At 40.0% G+C, this 17,234-nt stretch overlaps 1 protein-coding gene across 3 annotated transcripts in view; it reads right to left on the bottom strand.

Annotated features, from left to right (window-relative positions):
* Window positions 1-16,242, bottom strand: part of LOC148062996 (uncharacterized) — a 35,051-nt gene extending 18,809 nt beyond the window's left edge. Inside the window, exons 1-9 of one of the 3 annotated variants that reach the window (XM_087812955.1) lie at window positions 16,222-16,242; window positions 2,542-4,241; window positions 2,216-2,479; window positions 2,046-2,150; window positions 1,860-1,978; window positions 1,331-1,549; window positions 1,169-1,256; window positions 613-765; window positions 404-501 (exon numbers count right to left, since the gene is read on the bottom strand). In XM_087812955.1, coding sequence (XP_087669081.1) covers window positions 404-501; window positions 613-765; window positions 1,169-1,256; window positions 1,331-1,549; window positions 1,860-1,978; window positions 2,046-2,150; window positions 2,216-2,479; window positions 2,542-4,233 — 2,738 coding nt within the window. In that variant the 5' untranslated portion in view covers window positions 4,234-4,241; window positions 16,222-16,242. Of the gene's footprint in view, window positions 1-403; window positions 502-612; window positions 766-1,168; window positions 1,257-1,330; window positions 1,550-1,859; window positions 1,979-2,045; window positions 2,151-2,215; window positions 2,480-2,541; window positions 4,242-10,623; window positions 10,715-16,221 lie in introns of those variants that run through there. The other 2 variants (XM_087812953.1, XM_087812954.1) reach the window with 2 other exon arrangements.
* Between the last annotated feature and the right edge of the window lie 992 nt (window positions 16,243-17,234).

Genomic DNA, 17,234 nt, shown 5'->3' with positions numbered 1-17,234 from the left:
TTATTCTTACTGGTCATTATTTCAACCTGCATTTTAGATGAACTAGTTTTTGTTAAACATTAAACAGGTTATTAAAAGGGATTCAAAGATCTCGGGCCACAAGAAAATACCTGCCGGGCGGGATTTTGACACATGTGCTCGAGTCGATGACTTTAATTCCAAAATCCACTGTTATGTAAACAGTTAGGCAATAAGTTTGTCGTTCGTCTTTTTAGAAGGACAGAATCTTCACGTTTGCTTCCAAGGTCGGGATTATAGCCGCGAAGTTCACCGACCGGGAGCCAATATGGGGATTAAGTTGAATTTAGCCAATTACAGAGGGGAAGGACACAACCCGGCTCGACCTCTGCTACCGAGCACAGCAAATGTGTCTCCAGATAACCCCGGAGCGTCCTCTGTTTACCTGAAGAACGTGTGATGCTCCACGCAGACCTTCCACAGCTTCTTGGAGGCTTTGTAGTTGGGAAGCTTGAAACCGATCGTGCTCTCATATTGCTCTTGCTGCAGAGAGAGAGGGAAAGACGGAGGGATCAAAAGAGATCCAAGAGAAAACCTTCTTCGTTCAGATCTCGATCTGGACAAGAGAAATCGCTACATTCGAGTGTGAAATACCTCGGACGGTCGGATCTTGATGAAGAAGCTGCTGCGTTTGTAGGAGATCTTGAGGACTTTGGGCCACGGGAAGCGGTTGATTCTCAGCTTGTCTTTGTAAACCATGAGTCCGCCCGAGCAGACGCCGAGGGTGATGTCGACCCCGTCGAGATCCTGCAGGAGGACGGCAAAATGGTGTTTACATGGAATCACCGGGGGAGGGGGGGGCTTTTCCCACCCAGGGTCAGAGAGTTCATTAAGCTCTTCCATCAGCTAAAAGGCAACAGTCATCAATTTCTGTGATTAAAATTGTGGATGATGTGATGCAACATAAATGTTTTGTCACGATTAAATGCTTTAAAATATTATAAGGTCAAATTAAAAATGGCTACTTTTATACTTCCACAATAATCCTGATTTAATTTTAACCTAATAAAATTACAAATAAAATAAAAACAGGTGGAAAAAAAGGGATCTTCTTGTCTTCGGAATTTCCCACCATGCATTGCCACATCCATCCCTCACTGTGACCAACAACAACATGGCGGCTCCTGAAGAAAGTGTGACACATTCCTACCTTAGCCTGATGCAGGTCGACGCCGTACATCGCGAGTTTCTTGGCATTTTCCAGGAACAGCAGATCCGCCTGCGCTGGACTCATCGACCTTCAGGAGAAAAGAATCGTCAAAGTCAAGTATGTCGTGAGCGTGACCTTCACGTTCTTGACCCCGTGACGTACCTGTAGGTGCGATGCAGCTCCATCACCTTGTCCTCCAGCTCTTTGCTCTGCCCGGGCGCCAGGGTGAGCTCCTTCATGTAGTCCGGCCCGTGGACCTCCGGGTCGTACTCCCCGATCTCCGACTGAGCCGTGTAGGAGCCCAGGAGGGACAGCGTGACGAAGGAACACGGGAGGACTCCCAGCATGATGTCCTTCCTCAGCTGGACGCACAGATAGTATCTGAGGAGACGAACATGGTCAGAACTGAAGGGAACACACGGGGACACATTGACCCAGAGACAGCACAAGGGATACCACAAAGACATTTGTTTTCGGGTAACCTTGCCCCAGGGTTAAGGAGGAAAAAACTGTGTAAAAGACTTGATTTGAAACATGATCCTTGAGACCAGGTGTGTCAAAAATCTTTTGGAAGTTCCTGTCACAGTGTGATTTTAACATTTCCTCTAAAACAACTACATTTTCACACCTCATCCACAAGAACTTAAACATACGTTGGTTATCCCCACATATTCTCATTCATTCGCGTCACCTGGTGAGGTCCTCGGTGAGTTGAGATGGATCCGGGGGGTAGAACTTTATGTTGAAGGTGAGGTCGTAGACGGCGCCGGGCACCTGTTTCCGGATCTCCTTGGCGGGATCCAGCCATGTCTGAAAACGGACAAGAAAAGATGGAGTCTGGAACTGTGACGTCCCGGAGAAGGTGGTTCCGCCTCACCTTGCTGGTGGGCGAGTCCCAGTGAGCCAGGCCGAAGTAGTCCTTCTCCAGCAGGTTGAGCTGGTCGCACACTCTGATGAAGAGCTCCTGAGCCTTCGCATGTTTCTGGAGAAAAGATGGAAGGGTCAGACGGAGGCTCGTCATTGGTCCAGAGACGTCAGGTGACTTACGTCCAGCTCGCACTCGTACACGGTGTCGTCCAGCAGGGTGACCTTGCACTGCATGGTTCGCAACTTTTTGGAGCCTTTTTCCTCCACCTTTTTCTCCGCCTTGGCGGGCTTTGACTTTTTCTCCTCCTCCTCCGACTCTTTTGTCTCCTCCCCCTGTTCCTCCGACTCCTCCTCCTTTTCCCCCGACTCCTCCTCTTCCTTCACTTCCTCGATGGCTTCAGGATCCTTCTCCTCCGACGCCTCCTTCTGTTGCTCGGCGGCGTTCTGGAGGGAGAGAAGAGTTTAACTTTTCTTTCCTACAATGGTGGAGCGAGTGTTGGACTCACCTGAGCGTCTGCGCTGCTCGTCGACTGCTGATCAGGAACCTGGTCCGTCTCTGGTTCTGTTTTGAGTTCTGGTTCTGGAGCAGCAATCGGTGCCTTCACCTGCTCCTGGCTTGAACTCTTGGCTTGCTTCTCCTCCTTCTTCCCTTTGTTCTTTTTATCCTTTTTCTTTCCACCCTTTTGCTTTTCTTCCGTCTTCTCTGGCTCCTTTTTCCCCTTTTCTTCTTTTTTCTTTCCCTCCGCTACTTTTTCCTCTTTCTTTGATTCAGTTTCCTTTTCTTCTTTCTTTGCTTCGGAAGCTTTCTCCTCCTTCGTCTCCGTTACCTCTTCTTTCTTTTCCGTCTCCTCCCCTTTCTTTTTCGTATCCTTTGATTTCTCCTCCTCTTTCTTTTTTGTATCCTTTGATTTCTCCTCCTCTTTCTTTTTTGTATCCTTTGATTTCTCCTCCTCTTTTTTTTTCGTATCCTTTGATTTCTCCTCTTCTTTCTTCTTTGTTTCCTTGGATTTCTCTTCTTTCTTTTTTGCTTCCTTTAGTTTCTCTTCTTCTTTCCGTTTTGCCTCCTTTAATTTTTCATCTTCCTTTTTTTTCTTTTCCTCCTTTGCCTTGTCTTCCTCCTCCTTCTTTTTAGCCTTTTCCTCTTCCCTTTTCTTTATCTTCTCTGCCTCCCGTGCCTTTTCCTCTTCCCTTTTCTTTATCTTCTCTGCCTCCCGTGCCTTTTCCTCTTCTTTCTTTTTTTCCTTTTCTTCTTCCTTTTTTCTTAGTTTTTCTTCCTCTTCCGCTTTCTTTTTAGCCTTTTCCTCTTCTTTCTTCTTTTCCCTTTCCTCCTTTTCCTTTTTCTTCACTAGCTTCTTGTCAACTTTCTCCTCTTCTTTAGGCTCCTTCGTAGCAGCTCCGGCCTCCTTTTCTGTCTCTTCACTGGTTTTCTCCTCCTCTTTTGTCTCCGAAATAGCTTCACCCTTTTCTTCTATTTCCTCTTCTTTTGCCTTTTCCCCTTCTTCCTTTCCCTTTTCCCCTTCTTCCTTTCCCTTTTCCCCTTCTTCTTTTACCTTTTCCCCTTCTTCTTTTACCTTTTCCCCTTCTTCCTTTTTCACCTCAGCCTCCTCCTTTTTCTCCTCTGGAGCTTTTACCTTCTCTGTTTTCTTTTCTTCTGCTTTTTTCTTTGCGTCTTTCTTTTTCTTCTTGCTTCCTTTTTTCTCAACCTTTGCTTCAGTTTTCTTTATCTCCTCTTTTTTCTCTACATGTTCCTCAGTCTTGTCTTTCTCCTCAGAAGGTGCCTCCTCTGTTTTATCCTTCTCCTCCTCCTTCTCACCCTTTACAGTCTCTTCCTTCTCTTCTTCGGATCTTTCGCCTATTTCTTCTTCTGCCTTCTCCTCCTTCGCCTTCTCCACCTCAAATCCTTCTCCTTCCGAGCACTGGGAGCGCCGCTTTAGAAAGTTGGAGAAGAGACGGGATAGACCTTTCCCTGCAGACGTGCGCGTCCGGGGCTTGAGCTCCTCGTCCGGGGAGGTTGCCGCGTCGACGGTGGTGGGCTTGGTGACCGGCGCCGGGACCTCCTTCTCAGGGACCGGCTCGCCCTCTGGCTCGGACGCCGCCGCCTCTGGATTCTGCTGGTTCTCGGGTTCGGGTTCAGCAGCGCTCGCCTTCTGCTTGGCTTCAGTGTCTGCCTCGCTCACTGCACTCGCCTCTGTTGTCATGGTTGCCACTGGGAAGGAGAGCGGAAGTAAGTTAAGGATGGAGAAAGGTCACGGTGTCATGCAGCAGAGAACAGCTTTACTTAGAACTCAAACCAGATTAGAAAGTTGCGGACGAGTTGCTTGCATTTTAAAAAACTAAACATCTAAACTAATCAACAAAATCTTATTACAAGGCCACTCTGACGATGGATAACATGAACTAGTTACTACTACTAACTACTTGATTGATTGATTGATTAATTGATTGATTGTCTAAGTCAATGACATTGACGTTCATCGCTGCTGAGATTGAGAAACAAACAATTGTCAGTTGATCTGAGGACAGACTGGGAAAAAAAAAGTGAGGTAACAATTTCCACAAACACACAACTAATTGATTAGTAGCAATGTATAATAAAACAATAATGAATGAATCTGAAACCAAGGATCAGCCAAGCTATGATTTATTTATATTAGTATAATAAAGAATAATATACTCTCTCACATCATCATGTTAAATGAGGCGCAAACATGACTCTGAACTTTACGACTCCCATCGCACCCATAACAATATCACTGTGATTTTTATCCATGAGGACAATTAACCCTCAATATATACCATCTTTCTTTATTAAGTCAACATTTAATGCGTCTCCCCCTCAACAAGATTCAATACAAATCTGTTTCTTAGCCAGAGGTTTCCTCTTCTGAATGATCTACTAAACATTCTACTCAGAGTCCCTGCCGGATGACTGAGCTCACACGCTCGTATTTTAAACCAACCAACACTATCTCAGCGTTAATCTTTCATTTTTACACATTTATAACCAAACCTTTCTAGTCAAAGACAACTTTAAAATGTTCTACAAGCATTAACTTTTCAGATCCATAACAATTTGATACACTAACCCGAGGCTTTATGACGTGTTGGACGTGATACAATATTATATACTGTATATATGCCAGTTAATGTGATTCTAGTTAAATTAAGAACCAAAATAGTTTTCAAATATCTCTGTGTGTTTTCGAGGATGTCATTTAAACTGAAGCGAGACCAAAGCTGTGAAATATTTCAACGTCCAATAAGTTTTTTTAAGTTTCCAAACAGGCCGCTTTCACGGTCGTCAATGCCAAGCTTGGTTATTAAAGTCTTTGCTCTTTTATTCCGTCATTGCTTCTGGCTCAGATGTTTTCAGATGAAACGATCCATATTAGTTTCTGTTTGTGAGTTACAGGTTCAGGTGCAAAATAATATTTCATCAGTTCTCTTGAAAGTTGAAACCTTCATTTTGTTCTGTTGGAATTTTCTAAATCCAGAGAGAAGTGTTTAAAATGTATGTTTGTACGACAAATAATCTTAACTATTTGAGAAAGATAAAAAAAACTTTTAGATAGATCTTCTGATAAGACATGAATTCTCTGAAAGTGATGTTCGCTGAAGTTCACACAGAGCAACCACAACTTAACAATGTATTTAAATAATAATGTCATTGATTGATGGGGTTCATCCTCAAATGAGACGGTGTAAATGTAGAAATGTGTCAAGAAGAACAATGTTGATTAATGTTCTAGTTTGTCTTTCCAAAAATGTAACCCAATTTGAACATAAACCAACCGCCGCCCAGAGATTAAACTCAATTACTCACACATAAATAAACCATCATCACCTCCACACACAATGGCCCTCCTTGTCGCCCAATGTGCGTCTGTGTCTACATGAGGTTCCTCACAACGCTGACCATCACAGGCTCATTAAATCTTGCTGACACAAAGGGGGCATTCTAATCCGGGGGTCGCCAACAGCACCACATGGACCGTCTTTGCCAAGCACGCCCACCATCGGAACCTGGGTACAGGACGACCCGGGCATCTTCTCACACGGGGAAATGACCTGATAAAAATGTTGATGTTTCAATCTGTGATCTTTGACGATAATGTGTTCTAAACAGCACATGGCGAGCTCTTCCAACGACCGGACACGACACACGTGACTCGACAAGCAGGTCAGCGAGAGTGAGGGTGTGAATCTGGGATCCATTCTATGATATAACATTCATTATGAGTATTCATTCGATCATTAACTACAATAGTGGGCCTTGTCTCATCCATGAAGGGAAATTATACTGAATTTTTTTTGGATTTTAAAAAGATTGCGCAGATAATAAAATAAACTTTCTACATTTGCATTACTTTAAATCGTGACCGACTTAAATCATGTTGATCCTCTGGTGATGAAACGATATTCTCTGAGAGCAAAATGTATGTTATTTTATGCATTTTATTCATCCTTCTAAGAGAATGTGTCAGAGATGGTTAGCAGTGAAATAGATGCTCCTCCCATGATGCAATTTTAACCTTTTCCTGAGCAAAAATATATATTCTGCTTCAAAATTCTACTCTTGAGGATTCAGAATATACTCTTACAACTGTGTACTGTCGTCTTTTTTCCATTATAAACGTCAATATTATAATATATTGTACATAATTTATGACCACAAGAGGTACATTTATTTTAGAAAAATTAAGATCAAAATAAAATGGCAACCAAAGTACTTAAATTAAACTTTTCAACTTTACTACTACAGTAAACAGTACAGTACAACTGATTGTTTCGATTTCTGATAAAACACTAGAAGAACTTCTCAAACATACTCAGGTTCTCTTAAAGATTCAAAATGAGAAAATAATAGCTACTGCTTTTTATGTCAATGCAGGAAAATAATTGACCAAAAATGTACCCGACGAATACAAGAACTACATTTAGATGTCGTTTCCATAGCGATGCGTTTCACCATCTTTTTTAATAATTGCAGGTTTGGGCTGATTTTTTTCACTGGGATTTGCTGGATATTTTTAGAAAAGTCAATCACCTGATGTCAATATTACATAACGGTGAGCGCTGGGGCGTATCAATGGCAGCAGCTCACTTGACGATCAATTTTGTTTTGTTTACAGCGAGTCAGATATGCCCCCCCCCACCCCCCCCACCAGGGCGAGCTCTAATTGACGCCTCCTCGATATGTAGTTCAAGTCTCATCCTCCTTTTGGCAGCGTGGGGGGATGGGGGGCTAGCGTAGACCGGCAGACAGCAGGACAACCTTCCAGATGTACAGAGTCGCCCCAAAAAGGGGGCACAACCCGGTGCTCTATAGCATCGCGGCGGCGGCGGTACAGGACAGCCGGGGCGGAGGAGGGGTACGCAAGCAAATCCTCTTTAGCCCCCCCATTGTTTGTGTCCAGTGACCAATAACTGTGCCGTACTCTATAACTAATCTGGTCTTCCCTTCCCCCCACAAGACCCCCTATAGTTCTATTCCCTGGGTCACCACACACACACACACAGTGGTATGCATCACTGCCCATGGGCTCCTCTGGGTATTTTAATGCTCCGTCATCTCAATTGTGATTGTCAGGAAGCAGACATGCTTCTAATGGACCAGCTGAGCTTATGTCTGCTGCCTCCTCCATTTTGAGTTGCTCCGCTAACATCTCCGCTCTCAGCCAGCTGAGCTCGACCTGCTTAAATGATTGACACGACACCGGCTTATCAAATCACCGGGTCCCGCCAGGAGGAGGCGATGAAGGGTACAGTGAGGATGCACTGATGGTACAGTGAGGATACAGTGATGGTAAATCGCTGCCCTCGATGAAACACGATTCAAGTCTCTAATGAGCTAAATTATAGATGAAGTAGGCCACGGAGAAGAGGAGCTGCTGGACCCCCGAGCTGAGGTTGAACCAGGATAAGATTCAACTCTTACCACTGAAAAAAATGACTCACACTTTCACAATCTTAGCAGGTCGTCGACCATCACCTTAACACCGTGAAACAACAGATTTAATGTTCACGTTTAAAGCAACACTAAGTAACATTTTGACTTTAACTTCCATATTTACCGTCTTGATTTTCTTAATACAACTTTAGCTTTCAACTGCTTCACGGAAGTGGGTCGGAGACGGCGGTTGCGTTCGGTTGCATTCAATTATGTCCCGATGTACTGAGACATATTTTCAAATAAAGCATTTGCGGACTCTCACGACAGGACGCCATTCCGTTTTCACGGCAATGCAATTACACTGCTCTGTGAAAGGCTAACATGCTACACCATTAGCATGTTAGCCTTTTAGTGTCTGCTACAAACTAGCTTAAAATATAAACTTGTTTAATTTTTTTCTACAAAAAAATCCTTGTGTCGAGGCTTCAATACAAGAGGTTACATTCGAGCGGGTATTCGGATGTTTTTAAGTGTTTTATGTTAAGTTTTTGGACAAAGAAAAGTGAGCATGGTTTGCGACAATCAAATCAACATGCATTTTTGCCTTTAACTGCAAAAAGAATCGATTGATCTGAAAATAATCCCAACCCTTAGTCCACATGAGGGCGAGTAGAAAATTAGTGAACTTTGAATTTTAAATTTTAAAAACACTTAAATGACTTTAGGAAAGTAGGTAAATCGATGTTCTGGGTTACAAATAATGAGTCTAAAAATAAGTTACAATTACACAATTTATGGCAATAATTCAGATTATCGCTGGCAGAGGAGAAACTTGTTGCCTAACGACTGTAAACGACAAACATAATAACGACAGGACGAAAGACGGCGAAATCTCCGGCGACATATGTCAAGTGGGTTCAGCGGTGTCAGCAAAGTGGCGACAGAGGGAATGACTTCGACGTAAAGAAAGAAATGGTTCCTGAGCATTGAGAGTAGGCTTAAAGAATTAGAAGGAGTTTAGAGTTAATCGGGCCCCAAGTGACCGAGTAAGATTATCTCTACCTACCTACCTGCCAACGTACACTATCTCTTGCTCACTCTCCTCCTTCACTTTGATCACTCGTTTGCCACATATGGTTTATTTGGCCAACACTTGGACTGGAGATTAAACATATTGTGCGTCTAAACGCTGGTGAGATGCGAGCGACACACACTGTTTCAGTGGAAGCTTGTGAAACGTTACAGTAGGATGAAGCACGAAGCAGGACGGAGGAGAAACCGAAGACAAAATTCAAGATTTCAATGAATATTTTGATGTTTTTGGGGCTGAAGTCAACTTATCATTCCATGGCTAATTCTATCTTCACGAAGCTGACACATGATTATCTTGTCATTTATTTTTCTATACATCGAATCTGATGGTTTATCAAGAGTCTTAATGTAAATCACAGCAAATGAAAGAAAAACCACAAGGTTCCTCTCGAGCCAATCGAGACTCCCACTTTTTTTTTTTAAAAAAAGGTTAATGGTTCCAAAGGTTTACTTCCACCAAATCCTGTCTGTAAGTCTATCTGGCCGGAGCTCAATTCTAAACCAAATCAATACGGACAGATGGGCAGCGCTCCTGATGCTGTAACATGAACCATCATGGGAAAAGAAGGAAGTAGCTCCATTGATTTCAAACGCCCAAAAAAACAACACGGCCGGAGCCGCCTCGTTGGATCCGAGCGCGAATCACAACAATCTTATTTAAATGTTAAAAAGAGCCTCGACAATTTGTTTCGTTTCCGTGGGTGTTGTTTACAGGAGTGCGAGGGGTCGTCTAAATGCACAAATACATCATAACTCCGAAAAGAGGATTAGCACCGGGCGAGCTCCTCTGGGACCTCGATGACCTCACTCTCACATTGAAGAGACAAAAAAACATCCTCCAGCATCTCATTGTCCGTCCATGGATGCAGGGGGACTTGAGAGTCTCAAAACTCATTTTCTTAAAGTTTCCCGAGACACATTTAGAGATCGGCGGCGCTCCGATGAAAGATTAGCAGACTATATATATCCAGCAGTATCATCGATGGGCATGGCTTATTGGATGAGTGCATTACAGGTTGTGCACACACACACACACACACACAATCTCATGCCACCCTGCAGCAAACATGGATATTTTTAACTCTTCTCGTGATGTCAAAAGCAAGTGTGCTGGAGCAGAAGATGAGAGTCGTTTCTGTGGCGGAAATAAAAAGGGGGGCAGATGTGCTGCTTTAATGTGGAACAACGTCACTAACTAACAGTGTTGACGCTCAACACGATGAGACACACACACATTAAATATTTAGAAGGGACAGAGGAAGATTTTTAGATGAGATTTTTCTCAATAAATAGTAAAAATTTGTGATAATAAAATGTGAAACATTTTAAAGCAGTTTTTTATTATTATTTTAATCAAAATATCCGTTGTTTATTACGTTTTTTTTTGCAACCGTTTGGATATGAATGTTGTTTAATATAAATATATATATTGGTCGATTCCATTTAAAAAAAATAGTTTTGTAAACAGAAAGCGAGCATGATGACCCGGCGCGTCGTCCCAGCGTGCCAGGGGTATTTAAACAATCCCGGTATGAAAATGGCGCCGAATGTCGAAAAGAAAACAAGCGAGGGCTCGTGCGCGCGGACCGTGACCCGGGCTTACCTACTCGAGGTGGAGCATCAATGGTGGGAAGAATCTCGGGGAAACTTAAAGTCCTAGAAAGGATCCGCGTGTTCACAGGAATAATGTTAGGAGACACACATGCTTTGTTGAGCTGAGGTGTCCGACGCTCGTAAAGGGGCGGAGCCTCGGGCGCTCTGACCCGGGAGAGCGAGGAGGGACTGACGCTCTGGTCCGAGCAGACCGAGGCTGACCCGCGCCAGAGCAGAGACCACCTTCTATTGTCCTCATGAAAGTTGTTTTAATGGATGTTTTAATGGATTATATCTTTAAATCTTTTATAATTGTGTGTTTATCTTCATTTAAATTCCATTCAAAAGGAAAATTAAACTAAAATATAACACTTTTCATAATAAAAAAAAGGGATTTAATTGTAGATTCCTGTTAATAATAAAGATGTATCAAATATATTTTATAAAATATTATCCCTTATACGTTCATGGACTCCAGCTCGTTATTATAGTTTTATTACGGAATTCACCTTTACTCTTTGTAATTGTATTTTTTTTCTTTCTTTTTTTCACTAATTTTTTGGAAAATTATTAAAAAGTTTTGAATTAAGTGCTTTATTGTCAATAATCGAAATTAAAATGTTGTTTTCTGTATTTTAAAATAATTTAAAGCGAGAAATGTAATGAGTTTTAACAAAACACTTTGCGTTGTGTCATTTATAAATATATATAATTTCCTTTCAATGAGAAAAAATATAAATTTAAAGAATTTTAACTAAACACTTTGTTAATTGTGTCGTTTAAATTACTTGTTTAATTACTTAATGTTGACTTAATTGTATGTTTGCTTTTTAATATAATTTTTCTTTCCAAAAGTAACTTTATGCTTCAGTGTAAAAGTAACATCTAACGTCTCTTTAATTCATGTTAATAAAGCAAACACACAATTAGGACATCATTTAACATTAATAAAGATATAAGTAACTTTTAACCACAATTTTTTCTTTTTCTTTTTGAAGGAAAATGATGTTAAAAAATAAAAAAACAATTAAACATAAGAATTCAACGTTATTGAAAGAGACGTACAAGAAGTAACTTCAACAATGAACTGTTTAGATACAATTTATGAATCACCTGTTTTTCCATTGTAGAGAAATAATGTTTAAAAAGAATTAACTCACAATTAGGACCTAAATAAAAGAAATAAAGAAAGAATAACAAGCCATGAAAAAACATATCCAAATCTTTGTGTATGCGTCTTTAAATAATGTTTAATTCTTTCTTAATTGTGTTATTTTTTAACATAATTTCACGTCAAAAAGTGAGTAAGCTTAAATAATTTTGTACTTTTTATTGTAGTCATAATAAAAAACAATATATATATATAAATTCAGTGTCGCTCCTGTGTGATTCACCAATTTTGCATTTTGTTATATTATAAATACATTTATTTGAAGACTGCAAATAAAACTAGTTAAATACAAATATTTTTAAAGACTGTAAAGAGCAAACATTTGAGTTGTATATTTCTAAATGTAATAAAACAATCATTGTGTGAACAAACAAGACTTTTCTTAAAAACTTTGACCACCATGATGTCAAAAATTCATCACTGGTGAAGAATCGTGAGCACAATGAAGCAGCGAAGCCGCACACTTGTGTCTAATTTGACACACACACACACACACACACATACATACACACACACAAGTCGTCTTCATGGTCCCCACCCATCTGCCTGACCCCATTATGGTCGTACGCCTGGCAGGCAGCGGGGAGGGGGGGGGGGGGGGTTAGATGGGCTCATTATTCTCTTCGCCACCATCACCTTTGTCTTACGAAGACAAGTCGCATCAGAGTCGCCGCTGAGATCCCGTCATAAATCCGACGACAACAAAGACAATCATGTTTGCTCGCCCTCGGACTTTGACCGGCGCTGACGTCACGGTTACACATTAACAAAAGCAGGGATCCTCCGGATCTCGGGAGGACGGCGGCTTAAAAAAACAAACACCTGACTTCAGGCGTGGTCTTGACTCGCTGCCGGGAGCAGGTGTCGCTCTGGGACCCCAGGAGGGGAACACAGGGGAGACCAGAGGGGAGGAGAGACGCAATACTAATGCAGACCCACATTCCCCGGAGACCACAACAGACTGGAACCACAGACCACAGAGGCGACGAACTCACACAGCAGACACACCCAAACAAAACAAAAAACTCTTCCTCATTCGCCCGAATATGAGGCGAAAAAGCAAGTGCTGGACTCCAGCGACGGGAGCAGGGAGGTCATGTTTGTTTGGAACATCTTTATCCCCGCCTGGCTCCCTCGCCGGGTCATTACATAACGTACAGCTCCACTACTCTGCAGCTGGGCATCACGCTGTTCTCTTGCCCGCGTCTTACGTAAAAAACCACGGCTTAGAAAACAAAATACATTTAAAAAATGTTTGAGCGTCGAGGATCGCACGGAGGTCGTGTTTGTGCCTCGGGATCTCTCAGGAGCACTAATGGGATAGAAAGTAGCTGCGCATTAATATTTACCACTTGCCATTATGTGATGAAGAATTGATGAAGCGGGAACGTCTGAGGCAACGTTTTCCACCGGCAGACATGTTGTCGTGCGACCGTGGAAGTGAAGGAGTGCGATCGCTCTTTGAACACACGCTTCTCACACGGAATCTTTATGAATCATGATTTAAAGTATTGTTCTTCTATATACATTTTTCAATACACAAACGTAAAAAATATTCAGTGTAAATATTTAAATGTGGTAGTAAAATGTACGTTAAAAAAAGTAAATAAATTCAATGTAAAGAAGAGAATCAACACACGTGACGGAATATTTTTTACACATACTGTAATTTCATACATTCAATTATTCATTCATTCATTTTCTACAGCATCATCCCTTGTGGGAGTCGTGTGGAGACAGTATCCCAGTTTCATTGGGTGAGAGGCAGGGGACACCCTGGACAGGATGCCAGACAAAGACAAACAACCATTCACACACACACTCATACCTACAGACAATTTCCAAGTTTACAAGTTCAAATCAACCTCTGTATGCTTTTGGACTGTGGGAGGAAACCGGAGTACCCGGAGTAAACCCACTCAACACGGGAAGAAAAAAGAAATTCCTAATTTCATACAGTGACTAAATTTACATTTAACTGTCACGTTGATTTGTTTACACTGTTTTTACAGATTGTTTTAACCAAATTCTTTCTTCTTTTTTTTTTACATTGAATTGTTTATACTGAATATGTTTTTATATTCATTTTCTTTACACATTTAATTTTAGACTGAATGTATTCAGTTCAATTCAATTTTATTTAAAGTGTTAAATAGTAACAAAGTTATCTCAAGAACATTTGAAGTAAGACGACAAGGGGGAAACAGAAAAACACGTCAAAGCCAATCAAAAATGAACAAATCACATTCATAACAACGGCCAGCAAACAAATAGCATTGCTTGAAATATTATGGTCTAGACGGAGTAAAAGTTTAGAGTTGGAAAATATTCACAATCACAGTCCAATGGCTCACATTTACTTCCAAAACAGTTACATTATTCTAACATGTAATGATGATAATTCAAAGCAAAGCCTTACAATTATGATTCTATCAGAATTAGAAACCTTTATTGTCAATGTATAAACACGACATGCGATTTTTATTTTGTGGTGTCAGGACAGAATAAAAGAATAAAAGGGGAAATTGTCCTCAGGTATGAGTGTGTGTGTGAACGGATGTCTGTCTTTGTGTGCCCTGTGACAGACTTGAGTCCTGTCCAGGGTGTCCCCTGCCTCTCGCCCAATAAAACTGGGGTAGACTCCAGTCTCCTCGCGACCCCCATAAGTGATAAAGCGGAAGAAAATGAATGAATTAATAATATAAACACACAAAATAACCAAGGCAGCCATTCTGTTGCGCCTGAATCGATTTTATGTTGAAACTTTTTTTTTCTCTCATTACTATCCATCATTTTAAACGCAGTAAATAATCTCTGGATTACTTACATTAAAGAATCCGAGTTTCAAATCCTGCCAAAAAACGAACCGAACCACAGGCAGCGGTTAATCTATCAGATTACACAAATGAACACTGCCACCTTGTGGAGGAAACTCAACGTCGCATCAATAAGAACTTTAATCCTACAATAATCCTCGAATTTTTATTGATCAATCAGCTGTTGTACTGTTGTGTTGATTCAAGTAAACTACAAGTTTGTATACATGTACCCAGCCTTTTATATGAATTTATGAACATTTATTTTTATTTATTAATTTATCTGAATGTCTTATTTAATGTCCTTTAATCGTCTACTTCATGTTTTGTATCGTGGGTCTGAGAGGAATAGAATTTAATCTATGATGCATGTCTTGATACATGTATATTTGACACTAAAATAACTTGTACTTGAACTTGAGCTTTACGGATTGTTGTCTAAGCTCCTCTGCAGGAGTCGACCATCTGTGAAGTCGCTCTTTAAAGAGTAGTAAGCAGGTCATCACACCTGGTACCATTGAAACTACTGCAAATATTCATCATTTACACTCGTTCGTTTTCTCTTTACGCTCAAACACAAACCAAGACAATCACTCTGCCCTGTATTTAATATAAATGTTAACATTTGTAGCCACATTAGTAATGCTACGATCATACGTGTTGGTAGGGAATCCCACAGAAGTCATGTCTACGTCAGTGCGGCGAGGCAGAGCCGACTGACACCATGTGTTGTGCTGAGATAAAAATGTGTCCCGCTGTCAATCACCCCTCCCAAAAAAAAAGATACTTTCAAATTCAAAAATCCAGAAAAAAAACATCGCTAGACACAAATACATGGAAATTAATTGTGTATTTTTAGACTAGAATTTAACTCCTACATGGATATTTCTTGACTAAACATATATTTATAAAGGTTTATTTTCATGACTGAACTGGGATACATGTTTTTTCTTATCACTTAGTGTTTTTTAACAACAAAAAAAGCTCTTGTTATCATTTATTTAGACTAAAAAAGCACAAGAATTCAGCATTTGTTCAAAAACTCAAATGATACTCACAGGAACATCCAGAACAGGTTCATGGCAGGAGTTGAAGATAGTCCAGAGATAAAAAAGGTGTTTGTGACAAAGAAAAAAAAGGAAATATCATTAAATTAATGAATTACTTATCACTTAATAATAAGTCGCGACATTTGCCATGATTTTTTTTTTTTAAGGGATTAAAGAATGACTGTTCAGTGACAACAACTAGCACTTCTATAGGTGTTTAAAAATGTAATTTACTTGAATATTAATTAATTTAGTTAAGTAACCTCTTGACCGATGACACAATAATAAGCTGAATAAATGCTTTTATCTTTCACAAACTTGTCAACTGCTCCAAACAATCGTCAAAAACAAAGTGTTATGAAAAAACGACTTTTATCAACAGGAATGACGTTAGCATGTTAGCAGTGTTATATGTTAGCATGTTATATGTTAGCATGTTATATGTGACGAAGCTGCTCTTGTTTGCTATAATCCTCTTTCAACATGACCTCTGAACGAACTGTCTGGAGCGAGAACACGAATAAAAGACGACATAAGAGAAGAGAAGACATGAATGAACGCGGGTCGTTTACCTGAGGCGAGTCTCCATCTTCTTCTTCTTCTTCTTCTTCTTCTTCTTGTGTTTCTTCCGGTGTTTGTTTCCTGGCGCGAGCAAAAGTTTCTCCTCGACCAGGTTGAACGAGGGGCGTGACGTCACTGACGTGTGGTGACGCAGCACTTCTGCGCTCAAGCCTGGAGCTCATGTCGCCGAAATAAATGTTTTAATTCTTTCAAATAAATGAACTAAACATGTTTTCCTATTCATTGATGACGTGTTTCTGATTTACCTGAGATGCAGGTAGAACATTTTAAATCGTGTGGTTACAGGAAAAACGTGTGTAGTTTTATAATATACAGTTTAAGTATACAAATGTGTGTAATATTTAATTTTTTTCCCATTTGTATTAGTTTTTAAGATGACTTTAAGACGCGACTTCACCGTGTGCGCATGCGCTGCTTATTCGGCAGATTAAAGGTGAGTAATAACGTTTCTTTAGGGGCCACATTATATACACGAACTGATGTTGGGGCCATAAAGATAATGAAAAATCCGCATGAATATAAAAGGGAAACTAAAGACTCTACAATTAAAATAAAATTAAAGCGCAATATTTTTTTGAATTTTATTTTTAAAAGTGTTTTATTTTTTATTTTATTGAATCAATTTTAACTGGCTTTAAAACACGTTTTCCGAAGTATTTCTTTTAAATTCACTATTCAACATTATTTAAGTGGATATATACATATATATTTATTATAAAACTAGTAATACTAAATAAAAAAGCTCTATTCTAAGAAGAATATTTAGTTTTTTATTATTATTATTATTATTTTATTTAGTATTATTAGTATTCGAATCTTAATTAAAAAAGTGAACAAATATATACGTATTAAATCATTTTGAGGGGTAATAAATAGTCATAAAAATGCCCAAAACTAAAATCCTACTACATATATTGCATTTGTGAATATTTTTCTCCCTCAAAATTATTTAAGAGAATATATAGATTATTTTCTCTTTTTTTTTAAACTAGTTTTAGTTACT

This window comes from Callionymus lyra, chromosome 17, assembly GCF_982586985.1.
Source record: "Callionymus lyra chromosome 17, fCalLyr1.hap1.1, whole genome shotgun sequence".
Lineage (NCBI taxonomy): Eukaryota > Metazoa > Chordata > Actinopteri > Syngnathiformes > Callionymidae > Callionymus > Callionymus lyra.
This window is presented reverse-complemented; position numbering and strand designations above follow the sequence as displayed.